The sequence below is a fragment of the Stylophora pistillata genome, chromosome 2 (genome assembly GCF_964205215.1).
Source record: "Stylophora pistillata chromosome 2, jaStyPist1.2, whole genome shotgun sequence".
In the NCBI taxonomy this organism is placed as follows: Eukaryota; Metazoa; Cnidaria; class Anthozoa; order Scleractinia; family Pocilloporidae; genus Stylophora; species Stylophora pistillata.
This window is the reverse complement of record NC_142520.1, coordinates 11,000,444-11,016,888: the sequence shown is the minus strand read 5'-3', so window position 1 is coordinate 11,016,888 and position 16,445 is coordinate 11,000,444. Positions and strand designations below refer to the sequence as shown.

General features: G+C 38.7%; 1 protein-coding gene and 4 pseudogenes across 1 annotated transcript; 3 read left to right on the top strand and 2 right to left on the bottom strand.

Moving 5' to 3' along the window:
* The window catches only part of LOC148737092 (uncharacterized), a 120,176-nt pseudogene that overhangs the window by 7,506 nt on the left and 96,225 nt on the right, over positions 1–16,445 (top strand).
* LOC111319288 (uncharacterized) lies at positions 5,335–14,760 on the top strand. The gene is made up of 3 exons (XM_088747724.1): positions 5,335–5,387; positions 13,363–13,881; positions 14,654–14,760. The coding sequence occupies exons 1-3, from the start codon at positions 5,366–5,368 to the stop codon at positions 14,758–14,760; spliced, it is 648 nt and encodes a 215-aa protein (XP_088603850.1). The 5' UTR covers positions 5,335–5,365.
* On the bottom strand, positions 6,972–8,631 carry LOC148737099 (uncharacterized; annotated as a pseudogene).
* Positions 9,548–10,294, top strand: LOC148737098 (uncharacterized; annotated as a pseudogene).
* LOC148737097 (uncharacterized) lies at positions 10,554–11,718 on the bottom strand (annotated as a pseudogene).

The window sequence follows — 16,445 nt, the reverse complement described above, 5'->3', positions numbered from 1 at the left end:
ACACAGTTATTTGAAATCAACGTTAAACCATCACAAAAAAAAAAAAAAAAAAGAAATGAATCTCGGTAGAGCTTATAAAAACAAACAGTCAATAACATTGAGATTAGCCTCGAACGCATTGACAAGTAATGATAAACTCTTGTAACTAGAGACAGTGGCCAAACGGTTAACAAACATTGTCAATTAAAAAAAGGTATTGAGATAAAATTGGCTCAATCAAGCATCAGAAACCAAATTGGAGGCAGCCATTTAACATCAATTACTAGATTGAGAAGAACTCTTTTACCAACTGTTGGAAAGACATTGGGACTTTCTGCTTTATCTGGTTTGTCAAGTGAAGGAGCATCTCAGTTAGTTAAAGCAATTTCTGGAAAAGGTGTTCAGTCAGGTGGTTTTCTAATACAAGAGAATAAAATAAATCAACTCTTTCAATACATATATCTTATTAACCAAACGCGAGGGCTGTACTGGAAGAATATCGGCCTGAGGTCTTGACAGTACGGACCGAGCGCAGCGAGGTCCGTACAAAAAAGACCGAGGGCTGATATTCTTCCAGTACGGTCCAGAGCAGGCTTGGTTAATAAGAGATTTATTATACGACTGAAGTTCAAAGAGAATCAAGTGCGGTATCATTCGGGACCATTCGGGACAGTGCCTGGTCCAATACTTAGAGAATATTGGACCGGCAATAGAGTATTTTGATTGGTTGACTTTAGTTATTGGCCCTCTGACTTCCCGAGTCGTGTAATAAAAAAAATGTATTAACTGAAAAACAGAATACATATATTTTACGCGCTTTACAAAGTGGACAAGGTGTTCATATCAAACCAAAACAGACTCAACAAAGAGGAGACCTTGGGACTATTCTTGCCTCAATTGGTATTCCAATGGCTATTGGTTTAATTAAGAATTTAATTTCTGGACGACATGCACCACGGTTGGGATCAAAAGGTGGCAAAGGAACTCCAAGGTTGGGTACTTACGCATATCTACCCCCATTTATCGGAAATTGGTCAAATGAGTTAGTTGGCAGAGGTTTAAAAAAATCAAAAAAAAAAAAAAAAGAAAAAAAGAAACCTCAAAAAAAAAAAAAAAAGGCAAAAGATTACTTCCAGGAAAAAACAGCCCGTTTCAACAGCCCAATTCAATTCCATTAATCGGAGCAATTTTGTAAGACCACAATTTCCCAAAACAATCCCTTTAACAAACTTTGACCTGATTAAATGGTGTGAATATCTAAACAAATTCCAATAAATAATGTTTTAAGCAAGGATGGAAAGGTTCCACACAACCATAAAAAAAAAAAAAAAAACTATTTATTTACAATCTTTACCCATCATACATGGCAGGATCACATTGGGTAATTATAACAACTTTTGTTAAAGATAATGTCTACAATTACTTCCATTCATTTGGAATGCCACCGTTTGGGGACTTTTCAGTGAACAATTACACAATTTACATACCTGGTACTATACATACAAAAACATATATAAGGAGTCGCGATAGGTTAAAGTTAGAGACCTTTTTCAGTGAGTTAGTGTTACTACGAGGAGCACAGAGGAGCAAGAGCCGGATAGAGTTGTTGAAATAATTTACTGGAGTCGTCAGCCGTGTGGAAGGCTGCCTTGGAAAAGTGTTGTGCATTTTGATAAGCGACAAGGATCTTTAAAGAGAACCGTGAGTTGTGCAGTAGTACACTGAGTTTGAAGTTATAGTATTTATAGAGGGCTGTAGGTTAAAAGGATAGTTATTGTACAGGTATTAATTTCGCTCCGTAGCTAAGTTAAGAGGATAGTTATTGTATTAGTTATTGGTATCGCTCCATACTACGTCAGTCAATAAATATATCTTATTAACCAAGCGCGAGGGCCGTACTGGGAGAATATCGGCCCGAGTTCTTGACAGTACGGACAGAACGCAGCGAGGTCCGTACAAAAAAAGACCGAGGGCCGATCATCTTCCAGTACAATCCCGAGCAAGCTTGATTAATGAGAGATTTATTATATGACTGAAGTTCAAAGGGACACACGTGTGGTATCATTTGGGACCATTCGAGACAGTGCCCGGTCCAATACTTAGAGAATATTGGACCGGTAATAGAGCATTTTGATTGGTTGATTTAAGTTATTGGCCCTCTGAATGCCTGAGTCCTGTAATAAACTAGCTGATTTAGTGTGGGTTTTATCTTTCTGGCGGTTGAGAAAATATCGTAACACAACCTGTCATCAAACGATTCACGAGTCGTGAACGACAAATTGTGTTCTTAATTTTAGTTTTAATTGCATTGCATTATTTTTGTTTGGAGTTAAGTCAAGTTTATAATTTTTTTAAGCACAGTTACATTTTCATTCTGTAATCATTGCTAGCAATACAGCACGCACGTCTCGCGCGCTTTTTTTTTCTCTTAGAAGACGTGTGTTCTTTCTTGATGATGTGCCTGTTAATTAATTTGATTTAAGATTGTTTACCTGCGGATTGGCCGTTTCAGTGCAAATTAAATGATAAAGATCATTTGATGCGGGCGCTTTTAGTAATACTTGACACCCACCAAGAATGACAGTTTTACCTGTCGTTTATAATTTGACTCGCCTTACGGGCTTGTCAAAATACGACACAACTCGTAAAAATACTCAGCGATACTACACAAAAATACGTCAATTATGATATATGTGAGATACAATGAAATATATGAAGCTCATATATTTTGTACTGCGGTATTAGATACATATGATGCACGATCCTTGCAGTAGACAGCGCTATTTAAGCAATAGCGAAAATCAGACTTGAAAAAAATCAGGGAGCTCCCAGTTGGCTTGTTAGCTTAATTGGTAGAGCGCTGCATTAGTATCGCAGAGGTCAGTGGTTCGAATCCCGTACAGGCCTGTTTTTTTTTCAGGTCTGATTTTCGCTATTGCTTAAATAGCGCTATCTACTGCGAGGATCGTGCATCATATGTATATATGTATCACACTTTATAGCCATTCCCTTTGAAAACTATGCGATCCTCCCAACTCCCCCTTCCTTTCGATAGAAAAGAAATGACCCAAAACATCATTTTACTTGGTGCACTTTCAGTGAGCTTTCAGCCCTGCTGAGTATCACAGGTCATCCAATCAGAACATACCTGTAAAAGCTTATATCAATTTTTTTTTTTAAATTCCATTATAAACGGAACGAATTTGTTCCTGCAGATCTAGACGAGTGTACCGCCAATACCCACAACTGTGACGTTAATGCCGAGTGCAATAATACCGAAGGTTCTTTCAACTGCAGCTGCAAGGTTGGGTTTAATGGCGATGGCAAAAAATGCACAGGTAACTATGAAATGTGTCCACTAGTTCCAAGCAAGGTTGTTTATATTTGCCTTAACTGGACGAGCGTATCAAGATTGTTTACCTGCGGATTGGCCGTTTCAGTGTAAATTAAATGATAAAGATCATTTGACGCGGGCGCTTTTAGTAATACTTGACACCCACCAAGAATGACAGTTTTACATGTCGTTTATAACTTGACTCGCCTTACGGGCTTGTCAAAATACGGCACAACTCGTAAAAATACTCAGCGATACTACACAAAAATACGTCAATTATGATATATGTGAGATAGATACAATGAAATATATGAAGCTCATATATTTTGTACTGCGGTATTAGATACATATGATGCACGATCCTCGCAGTAGACAGCGCTATTTAAGCAATAGCGAAAATCAGACTTGAAAAAAATCAGGCAGCTCCCAGTTGGCTTGTTAGCTCAATTGGTAGAGCGGTGCACTAGTATCGCAGAGGTCAGTGGTTCGAATCCCGTACAGGCCTGGTTTTTTTCAGGTCTGATTTTCGCTATTGCTTAAATAGCGCTATCTACAGCGAGGATCGTGCATCATATGTATATATGTATCACACTTTATAGCCATTCCCTTTGAAAACTATGCGATCCTCCCAACTCCCCCTTCCTTCGATAGAAAATAAATGACCCAAAATATCATTGTACTTGGTGCACTTTCAGTGAGCTTTCAGCCCTGCTGAGTATCACAGGTCATCCAATCAGAACATACCTGTAAAAGCTTATATCAATTTTTTTTTTAAATTCCATTATAAACGGAACGAATTTGTTCCTGCAGATCTAGACGAGTGTACCGCCAATGCCCACAACTGTGACGTTAATGCCGAGTGCAACAATACCGAAGGTTCTTTCAACTGCAGCTGCAAGGTTGGGTTTAATGGCGATGGCAAAAAATGCACAGGTAACCATGAAATGTGTCCACTAGTTCCAAGCAAGGTTGTTTATATTTGCCTTAACTTGACGAGCGTATCAAGAACATCGACAATTTTCATAAGAAAGCTGTGTATGGTAAGGTAGAGGGATCAGTCGGCTACAAATGTGTCACTTATCACGCTTTGCATCCATCGCAGTGTTCATTTTATCACGCGTTTCGTGCTTCGAGTGTTACCACCTGTTATCAAACGATTTTATATTTACGAGTGGTGGAAGACAAATTGTGTTGGTTTAGTTTTGGTTCTGTTACACTATTTGTGTCTGGAGTTTAGTCAAGTTTACAGTGCTTTTAAGCACAGTTATATTTCATACTACAATCATTCTTAGCATCACGTCACGCACGTCTCGCGTCCTCTTTTGCCTTAGAAGACCCACGTCCTTTTTGATGATGTGTCTGTTGATTAATTTGACTTCAGCTTGTTTACTTCCGGATTGGTTGTTTATGTCAATTAAATGATAAACATTATTTTACGTGGGCGCTTTCAGTAATGTTTCAAGATAGGCCGATAGGCAACAACCAAATAAGGAGCCTACGTTGTTACGCCTTGAAACACGATAGTTGTCTCTTCATTCAATCTATTTTCACTTGTTTGAAGGAGGGAGACCGAAAAATATCTTTGTTCAGTGGATGTTAGAGATGAAATAGAGTTTTTGGTTTCCTCTCTTTGCAAAATTACATTCAAAATACTTTTCGGGGCAATTAGCTGTAACTGAATAATTAAAACTGTCCCTGATGAAGAAGAACAGTAGTAAGGATCGTCGTAGCCTATGAGCAGATCGTTGTTTACTCTCGTCACGCAACGTAGAAAGAGGGCATTGAAACTGACGTGAGAGCCGCAAGACCGATTTTGCCACCGTTCGCGAAAAACAAAAATGCAATTGAACTCAAAGTATTTTAGTTCATCTAGATCTATATTCTGGAAAAGTTTGGAAATTTTTTATTTTTTCATATTGCACACATCTGGGCGATATTTTTATACGGACGGCAGCTCTTAAGCAGGTAAGGAATAGGCTTGACTGTAAACAGTTTTCTATTGGTGGAAAATCAACAATTCATGCATTCTTCTGTTTCGTGCATTTAACACTGATGTTTCTTGATTGTCCTGGGAGTTGTATTCGAAAAATTTTTTTTGCAGACTTTAGTAAAGGATTTGGTCTAGTTGATCATAGTAAGTTACAACTTGCGTTTAAACAACTGGGTGTGAGCAATATCATAATTGGTCAAATGGATCAATGATTTCCTTACCAGCAGATCTCAGATTGTTAGAATTGGTGGGGCTTTATCTGCCCCCGTCTATCCTCATAACTGGGTCTCCCCCAAGGGACAAAGCTAGCCTCCATCCTTTTTGCTGTCTTGGTTAACAAGCTTGCTGATAATTGGCATCTGTGCACTAAGTATGTGGATGACCCAACTGTGTTTGAGTGAATATCCAGATGTAGCCCAAGGTATCTTTCGTTTGTTGTTCAGGACATTGTGGTTATGCTACTAGCTGAGGTATGCGCTTAAATCCCAAGAGGTGCAAAGAGATGATTGTCAACTTTCTTGAATACCATCCTATGGTTCCAGATGCCATGGAGATACTAGGTAATGACATAGAAAGAGTCTCAAGTTATAAGTTCCAAGGGGCATATATGTCTAATGACCTTAAGTGGAATCAGCATGTTGAGTATATTATTTGAAGAGCTAGAAAAAGGCTGCATGCCTTGAGATTTTCTAAGAAGTCAGAGCCCTATCATACTGACCTAGTGTAAATACATTGTTCATTAATCAGATCTCTTAGTGAACATGCATCACCTATGTACATATCTTATCGAAGCCGTTTAGAGGAGGGCATTGAAGATTATCTTTCCAGATAATGGTTATGAGGAATCCTTTGTTTTATCTTCCCTCCCAACCCTAAGTCAGCGCAGGGATCTTGCCTGCATCAGGTTTTTCAAGGCCCTTGACAGGACGAAATATCAAGAATCCGTAATCGGAAACGTGAAAGAGATCTGTGAAACCGTTGCGGAAACATGACAGGTAACACGTGTATCCGCTGGCGGTTTGGTGACGTTTACTCGTGTTTCCGTTGCTGCGGTAACAACGGAACCGAATCACTTTTTTACATGTTACCGTTAGGTTTCAGTTAAAGGAAGCAAATGTTTCTGCATATGTAACTTCGTGTTTACATGTGCGGAAACACATGGTAACGTTCCGGAAACATGATTTTTTTATATTTCCGTCAGACCGAAACATTCACGGAAGTACAAGGTTACGTTTCGCAAACATATTTTCCTCTTGTTTCTGCTGATGTATTCAGACTTAGAGGGGAGGATGTACAATGTTCTGTTTCAGAAACACTTTTTTTTTGTTTCAGCATGCGCAGTAGTGTTTTTTTCTCTTCCTTTTTCATTATTACAGAACAGGTTAATATGTTGTGATCGTGCGTTTTTCTATAACCCCTACCAGACTATACCGTTTATTTGCGAAATCTGTGCTTCAAAAATATCATGTAAAATCACACATATACTTTAGTCGATGGATCGGTGACACACAATTGATTTTTGTCATTTAAAAAGTACATCGTCTTCGAATGTCGTCCTCGTTATTTGAGCAAAATGTGCCTACAATTCCTTTCTTAACAAATGAACATCAAAAAAATCTGCAGCTAGTATATAGAAAATGTCAAATATGCTGAAAAAGATGTATCGACTTAGTCGCTGCGGACAGCCCAACGCGGGCCGTTAGTTGGGTGAGGGCGTGATCGGGCGTGATGATTCATCCTCAGTCCGGTTGACACGCTGCTTCTCATTTAGTGTGGCAAAATACGCCTCATCCAGTATCACTTTAATGTTCCTCAGTTTTCTCCTCTCCCATGAAAGTCTTCTGACTTTTCGTGGTGTTGGGCCACCCCTTGGCTCTACTGCCTCTTCTTCGCAGCTTTCTTCCGACGACATATAATGTAATGCGTCTGGGGAAGACAGAATTTCTCGTGCCCTTTTCTTGTCTCCATCAGACAGCACTGTCGAGTTGTCCAGAGTATACAGTCGTCGAGAAAGTTTCTAAAGGGAATAAAAGATCGAGACAAGTGAGAGCCTTGTCAGAGCACTATTGAGAAGTCAAATAATTGCCAAAGTTGCCATAACTGCCATTTCAGTGACACGAAAAGCTCGACTATGAGCTTGCTAAGATTGAAATAGACGAAAGACACAAAAATCCGCCACTTAGCTCAAGCTTTGAAAGAAAACCATGTTGACATTGTAGCAGTTAAACAGCAGCGGAGGCTGCTATTAAGCAACTGATTTAATACACGCGCAGAGTTGTTACCAAGAAAAAATAATAACTGTATTAATCATACTTTCTCTTGTTGTACTGGATTTAAGTGACTTGTCCCAAAACATAAGAGACAAAGTAGTAAACGTTAACAATCTGGCCTTATATAATTGATGTAAAATATTTACCTTCTTTAAACGATTGCTTCGCTTGACTCGCCGTCGGTGCTTCTTAAAGCTGTTGTTTGCTTTCCTTATTTATCATCTCTTATAGATCTCCAATGCTGATGAACCGCACCTAATTTAAAACAAATAGATTATGTTAGTTGACGAAGCATGCTGTCGACACGAATTGGTAGAAATTACTCCGAGAAAAATTGGTTGCCGCCCAACATTATTTATTCAGCGATAGCACTTAACAGCTTTGGCAGTTTTTGACTCGCTTTAAAATTTGACTTGTGTTCAAATATAGATTCAACCGTTTCAACCCTTCAATCTATTTTTTGAAAACATTTTATTTATATAGCTACATTACACCAGCAATCTCGCCGAGACATACCGTACGTATAGTCTAGGGCGAATCAAGATTTGAATGGATGAATTTTACTTGTTAGTCAGCATACTTAGATTCGCTACAGGTAGGGTTATGACGCTAATTTGACTTAAGCTTACAAGCAGTCTCTCTTTTGCTCCAAAGAACGCCAGTGAGGACAAATAGGAAAATAAGTAAAAGTACTGGCAGAGTTAAGCTGGCGCCCGACAGATGCGTAACGCACATTTTCGATATTTTCACCTTCGTTGCCCCGGGTTTTAGAGTAAAGAGACTGCTCGCAATCTATTTTGACCCAATTGTCTGAGAGGCTCGATTGCCTGCACATAGTACCTTCAAAACGGCTCTTATAGAAAAATAGCAACATAAATTCGATATGGCCAGCTGGTATCTTATTGGAGGAAGTTCCACTGCTCTTGTTTAAAAAATTATGATAGAGGCTTACCTTTGATGGTTGACTTCCTCCACTTCTTCTTACTGTAAACTGCCCGTACTTCAATTAAGAGTTTCTTGGCCAAGGCTTCATTTGATAAACCGTTGAAACTACACATACAAACGAGAAAAAGGAGAGGATTAAGAATAGAGAAACGATAGCAAGAAAGGTAAGTTTTAAAATGATTGTCCAAGAGATGCACAGGCTGCGATGAAAAAGTCATTGGCATCTGCATAGAGCTAGACGAGTGAAATTAATCATTAACCAAACAAGTAAGAGAAAAAAGAAAAATATAAAGACAGCTTTTGAGCAGCAGTTAACAAATTGTCCTAAAGTAGATCTAGAAACATTTCTTCAAAGCCCTGAAAACTTTTTAACTATAAAGAGTTGCGATGAGGTTGGCAAGTTTAAAAAAAATTAAAAACCATCTTGGTTAAAGGTTCAAGACAAATGCTACGACGTTTCCACGTTCGCTTAGCGTCACTATCAAGTCAATAATGATTGTTATTTCTGTGTAAGTTTAAATAAAAATTGACTTGACTTAACTTGAATGAGTGAAATGAGAACGAATATAAATATGAAAGAATTCCAAGGAGACACAGATAACAAGATGAAGCTAGGCGTGGTTTACAAATTTAAATAGAGAACTTAAGCAGGAGGCTATTTTGCGACGGCGACGGCGACCGGAAGTGACTTTTTGTTCCGTTGGGCATTCTGGAGTTGCTTGTCAAGTCGCCTTCGTTTCGCGCGAACGTAAGAACCTTCATCTTGGCGTTGTATTCAGAACGTGAGTAATTTTTCTCTCACTAGCTTGTTTCAAACTTGTTTTAACATTTCATATTTGCTCTTGTTACCTTTTTAGAATTATTTTCTTTCATGTTGTTCAAATTGTATACTCAAACATAGATAAACAAACAGACATTTTCACTTCTCGTAGCTTTGAGCAAAAAGATGTCGGCGCCGGCCTCCGATGGAAAGCTAAAGTAAGCTTAACTATTGAGTCTTTTGAAGACATTTCAACGGAAAATATTTTTATGTTTATCTTAATAAGTTTACATTTTTCCTCGACCCTCAGTCAAATAGATGAATTGTTGTTTTTTGCTGTTGGAGCTATGGAGTGGACTCAAGATCATAATGTTATTTTGCCTCGAGAAATCTTGGAGAGTGATTTGTTTTCATTCAAACAAGAAAGTGTTGCCAGGGGAGCAAGGTGGGTATCGATCACAGAAAAGTTAAATCAAGTGAAGACTTTCTGTTTTCATTTCAAAGATAAGAGGGCAGTAAGAGACCGATGGGTTCTTCTCCAGAAGAAGTATAAGGCTATAATGCATCAAGAAGAAACTGCAAGTGGAATATCCATGGACGACCTGTCTGAAATAGATGTTTTGCTTAAAGAACTAGTCGGGAAAGAAGAAAGTTTAAACGAAGTTGGCGATGCTCAGTCAAGAAAGCAGAAAGAAGATAAAAGCAAGGCAGAGGACATAAGGCACAGAGCTTTAGAGCGATACAGCGAAACGAAAAAGCGCAAGTCAACAGAGAATGGCAATGAATGCGAGGAAAAACCGAGGCGCCAAAGGAGAAGTGCTCGCACTGAACCACTAATAGATTTCATGCAAGAGAAAGTCAAGACTGAGCGAGAATTACGACAACAAGAGCTGGATCTAAGAGGAGTAGAGCAAGAGCAGAATCAGCAGGTGATGGTGACTGTCTCACAGCAACAAAAACAAACAAATCAAGCCATTCTGTTGGTTATTCAAAATCTTTTTTAGAAGAAAGAATGACATTTTCCCTAAGTATGAACATGTAGATTCAGTATTTATTTGTTTCGGCAAAAAGACAGGTATTCGTTTAAATTGATGTCTTATTATTTACTTGCGTTTTTTGAATTGGGAAAAAAAAAAAAAAAACAACTTCATTCATTGTTATTGTTACAAGTTTGATCACGTCTACATTGTTGACCACCAAGAAGAATTCAAGTACTTAATGAATTTATGTTTAATTAAAATGACCTTCGTTTCTGCTCGATTTATAAGAGAGAATTTATCTAAGATAATACTGCAATGAAAGAGGGTCTAGACCAAAAAGTCTGAGGCTTTGTTTCCATATATGCAGGTAACAGCATTATTAAGAAGTGCACATACAAGATACATTTTTCCCGCTCAATTCATTCTAGTTTTCAGGTTTTTCTTAAAATCCAAAAACTTGAAGTCGTTGTTGATGTCACCAAAGAGCCACTCCACAGCTACTCCAACAGAACTCATGTCAAAATTGTATTGTTACATCATCGGTGTTAGGACACCATGACGAAATGGTGCTTGTAGGTGTAGTCGCAGCGGATAGGCGGGATCACCATAAACACTCATGGGTTGGCCAGTTGGGGAAAAGGTATTCCTTTCCCATTCCTGGAGAAGATTGGAATCTACCAACATGCTTGCATCATATTTTCTCCCCTCTGCATACCAAAACGGATAAATAAAGTTAATAAATTAAAGAAACCTTATGCGGCAGCTTATATTCATGGCATCCCAGTGAACATCACTTACCGAGAGGCCCATACATATTTCCAATGAGTCCATTTGGTAGTGAGACGGACTGAAACTTGAGGGAATGTACCCGTTTATGGCCATTGTACACTATTGTTTGGTGTTGGCATGGGCGAGAAATTGGTCTGACTGTTCCATCAATAAACCCAAAGCAGTTGCTGAGAGGTGCACCCTTTGCATGAATAACATCTGCATACTCCTGTAGCATTGGCGGAATCAATATATCAAAATTCCATTGTACAATAGGATGACCATGGCTCAAAAAGATATGTTCCATCATTGTATTGGTAATCATACTTATTTCAGGAACTGGTCTTGCGAAGCGATGAATCATGTCTGAATAGCGACATGGATACGAGAAGCGCTTCAGAAGCATACTAAGCCCTTCAGTTCGGTCACACGTTGTTCTTTGTGGACAGCGTATAGTGTCTGGTAATTGAAGGACATTTGCCAATAACGTTATGTCCTGTTTTCGCAGTCTGAACTCCGCTAATCACTGATTCATCCATCTGGTCGAAATCAAACTTAGGGTAGGAGCTGTAAGGGAATTCTGGATTCTTGGAACTGTAACTTTCGTATAAGGTCAAAAATTCTTCGTCACTGATGATTTTACTATCGTACAAAAAAAGAAGCAGTTTTCTCATCTCACTGAAAGATGACATGAAATTGTGGTGCATGCCGTTGAAATATGACTCATTAAGGATTATTCATCACACCGCACGCAGCGCCCGTGGGCAAGATGGAGCAAATCCTGCGTTCTAATTGGCTATTCGAGCAAGCAAGATGGGCCCATCTTGCCCACTCAGGATTGCCCACATTGATCCCGCGCATGAAAAAAAATAGAATAAGAACTACGTTCGTAACTCTTGGAAAATTTCGGCGACGGAAAGGCAAAAAGCGGCAGAAGATAGTCAAAACAAAGAAAATAGAAGCAGCTCTCGTGAGTTTGTTGTGCAACAAACACAGTTGGCTTTCTTTCCCAGCTCTCGAAGGAAAAAGGTCATTCTTAACTCGTAATAAAGCGAAATCTTTTGTAATATAATAAATCCTTTATTAACCAAGCTTGTCCGGTCAAGATGTCTGGATATTAGCCTTGGTCCTTTTTCAAAATTTTATGCATTTCGACTTCGTCTCGGTCTATAAAAATGCAAAAGAAAGAACTCGGCCAATATCCAGCCATTTTGACCTCACGCTTGGTTAATAACCCATATATAAACTATTCACACATGAGAAATTGCTCAAATATAATCACTGCTATTTATATCATTGTCAGAGTGTGTACATACTGCACTGTAATTCAGCTCTGCCTACAAAAGAGTTGATTAAGCATATCTATCTGTCTATCTATCTATCTATCTATCTATTTATCCACTTCTCTTTGTCTTCTTTTCTTTAACCTACATACCAGTATGTTAATATCATGTCAAGCAATAGCTTAGAAATTTAACCTTGCTTTACCACAAGAAGAAAAGCCCGATCAAACGGAAAATTTTTCAAAAGATAAGAATTCAACTGCTCTATTAACTTAGTAAACCGAATTCTCGTAGGGGTCGATAATTCCTAATTTCTAAATTCGATGACGTCACGTGAAAAGCAAGAATTAAATCCCCTGGTTCTATAGCCTCAGACGCTAAATCAAAATTTTACGGTTTGCTCAACTCTCGAATTTTTTCACGCACAATGGCTGGATATCATCAGTTACTCGTCAGCACTAAAGCGGAAAATGTAAATTAATGCAATAGCGCCTGGAAAAGCCCAAAGGAAGGGGAGAAAGGGCTTAAACTAGCCCAGTAGCATTGATAAATCTCGCTTTCCAGATTTAAAGAAGAAATAACTTAGAAATCCGAGAGTGGCTTTTTTAGAGGATGGGTTTATCTATAATTCAAACTTAAGAAGGGAAAGTTTAAAGAAGTATACTAGTAACCTTTGGACTGAAATGAGGAAAAAAAAGGACAGTTTTAGTTGAAGGCCTATTTCAAAAGCGATCTCTTTTAATAAGGAAGATCGACACAACATTTCAATCACAATCAGTTGCGATGCTTGATGAACTTTCGGGGAAAAATATTTTCGTGACTAGCGGGTACACGTCCATTGAGAGACAAAGAATTGAATAACTGATCAAATAAAAAAGTTGTATATTAAATAACTTAATAATTGCAATAATGGTGAGTAGTTTTAAGGATCAATCTACAAGATTCTAACTGTTCCATGTCTTTTTTGTAGATGTAAATTTACCTCTAATGAAAGTAAAAAGCTAAAACAATTATGGTTATAACGATGTAGATAACTTAACTCTTCCCTTTCAGCTTTCAAGGCCGTTTTTACAAACCTCAACGCCAGTGGAAGAATTGGTCCAACAACGCTGGGCAGTCACTACACAGGACATGATCATGACGGGCAAGTCACACTGTCCAGCGGAGTTCAACAGTGGACTGTGCCGTACACTGGTGACTACAAAATAGAAGCAATAGCAGCTGCAGGAGGGTACGATAGATTTGCTAACAGTATTCAGTACCGAGGAAGAGGAGCAAGAATGATTGGAACGTTCGGCTTAAACAAGGGTGAAGTCATTCAGATACTCGTTGGTCAAGAAGGAGGAATAAACACGCGCTATTACTCTTCTGGAGGTGGTGGAGGTACATTTGTGGTGAGAGGAGCTAACACACCTTTGATAATAACTGGAGGCGGAGGAGGGGTAAATAGAGCTCGATCAAGACATGAAGGATGTGACGCCAGCACAAACACAACAGGGAATCCTGGATACAAATCATGGTCAGGGGGGAGTAATGGACATGGTGCACAGACTGCTGATGATGGATATTCAGGTAAGGGTATATCGTGATGATTCCTTACATCTCAGCTGTTGATTTCATGTTATATCATAATCATATGATAACGTGCGCTCTAATTGGCTTATAATTTATGAAAAATGGATAGTTGATAGAGATGGTTCAGGCTGACTTTATAAGTTTTACCCGCGAAGTTTCAAAACTTTCAAGATTGTTTTCCCTTTAACCGTTTAGAGCTCTATTTGAAAAGAAAATGTGCTTAAATGATAATCGTTTCGAAAAACAATGAGCATGTAGCTCTTTCAGGCGACGGAATCAGTTTTGGAGTCGACGATACTTTACTTACCAAAGGCGATGCGTGAACGTGGCTGAAAACAAAACTGAGTTTTTTTTACTTCAACTGAGGCTTCGCGACGTTGGGGGGAATGTTATTTTATTAATTTATAAATTTATTTATAGACTTCGCAAAAAACAATTTGGCAGGAGAGATCTGAGAGAACTGATGTTCCAATAACGAGACTCCTAAACAAGCAAAAAACAAAACAAAATTGCAATCGAGTAGTAGAAATTATATGATTAGAAACAGGTAATTAACAACAGAGTTTGGCTAGTAATGCAGTTAGTCGTCTGCTTATATGAAATTTTTATGCAGACACTTTTGAAAGTTTAAGGAACTGCAGGATCATACACAGTTGAAGTTAGATCTAAGTAATGTTTCTTCAAATTACACTGGGCGAAAAATCAGATTTGACGTCAGACAAATGCAGTCCAAATGTGGTTCAAATGTGATGTTTGTCATATTTGTCAGTATTTGACTTGAAGACAAATATGACAGTTGTCCTAAAGATAAATAGGATAATTGTGCATTTGCTTTTGGGTGTAAATATGGACAAATGTAGTGTAAATCTGAATTAAATATAATGATTTGTCCGGCTCTAAACAAGGGCAAATGCGTTAAAGATGACATTTGTAAGAACAAATTCAGAGCACGAAGGGTAAGTAATACAAACAACTACGCACCATAACAGATGTAGAGCAATTATCATCTTTGTCATGGAATAATCCAAAATTCTCTTCCTCTCCATTGACCCTGTTGTCAATTTGCACAAAATGGCTTTTTCCACATGCTATTTCAGTAATAGGGTTTTTACCCGCGTGACACATTGATCATGTAACTCCGGAAGCTAGAGTTGCTTCCGGCTGCCCTTCGAGCAACTCCTCTCTTCTGCTCTCCAAACTTCCCGCGCGTATCCATAACTCGATATACGCATCGGAGGCACATAACTCTTTAATACATCTCGGATAAAATATACTTATATGGAAAATAGAACTTGCTGCGTGTTTATAAAAGATCATATCTAAAAATTAAGCTATGTAGTTTTGATCTGCAAATATCGACAACATCTAGGTTACTGCTCACATAAACAGCAGTTCCTCCTTTTACCCTCAAAACCGATCTTGACCAGTTCCTGTCCCGTCTGAACATGTTGTAGTTAGGTATGCTGACAACTGGGCCAGGTTTATCTGGCTCAAGGTGTGTTTCGGACACGACGCAGTCATCAATATCGTTCTTATTTAAATGATCTTCGAGTGTACGGCCACTCTAACCCGGTTCCTTGTTTTAGTCAGGCTACAAACGTTCGTAAATAAAAATTTTGGGACAGCAAACTCAGTTTTCGGGCTTTGCTGACTTGTTACAGATGAGGTCGATTGTCTTGTGTTCGGGATCAAGCAGCGGTCTCGCGGTACATGCCTAGCCTTAGTGTTCGGTTGTCTCTGAGTGATGACCATTTATATCCGATAAGCTTTCGTGTTGTTGATATAAAAACGTCTTTTTCCTCCTCGGCTTCCTCGAGATTTGAGAATGCCATGTAATTTCAGTGAATGTAACGTGTCATTATTTGGCCAGGAAGCTCGTGATCGAAGGCCGTATAGGCCATATTTACTGTAAAGACGAGTCGCGGTAGCGGTGTTGGCCGGAGAACGGAAAATATTTGGCTCGAGTTCATGGCGTACGGACCGAGTGCAGCGCGGTCCGTGCTTCACGACCGACTGTCAAATATTTTCCCGTCCAGCCCGATCAAATTAATCAACAGGTATCTTATCATAGGACCACTTCCAAAATTTGGTTCAACCTAAATAGGACGCGGCGCACGAGCGCACGCTGAACAATCACGATAAAGATCCTACAGAAAAAGTTTTCCTTTGTCTTTTGGGGCAGAACAAGAAACTTATAGTTCCTTAACCCGTCCGCCCCTACACACGTCAGCTTTCACTATGGTTTTTAATGAGATTACGCGCGCGGGGCCGTACGGGTCAAATAATCATCATCTAAATTAAACTTTAGGTAATGTGTTAAATCAACTCACAGTATCTTGGACAGGACAGGTAAGATAAGAAAAAAAGAAAATTAATCGAAATTCCTGAAACTGAAAACTCCTATGTCGACATAGATACTCTAATTAATAAGATGAAAGATTAATTACAAACTGTAATTATGTTTAGTCTGTAGTTTTCCTCTTTACATATATATTATCCTAATACCTAGATGTTTGTAAGCACGAAGATTAATGTCTACATGCTGTAATTGTATGTGAGTA

Coding starts and splice junctions, on each gene's coding strand:
- LOC111319288 (XM_088747724.1), top strand. CDS start 5,366: ATGTTTCTTGATTGTCCTGGGA. Junction 5,388..13,362: donor GTTTCTTGATTGTCCTGGGA/GTTGTATTCGAA, acceptor CTTCCCTTTCAG/CTTTCAAGGCCGTTTTTACA. Junction 13,882..14,653: donor TGCTGATGATGGATATTCAG/GTAAGGGTATAT, acceptor CATATTTGTCAG/TATTTGACTTGAAGACAAAT.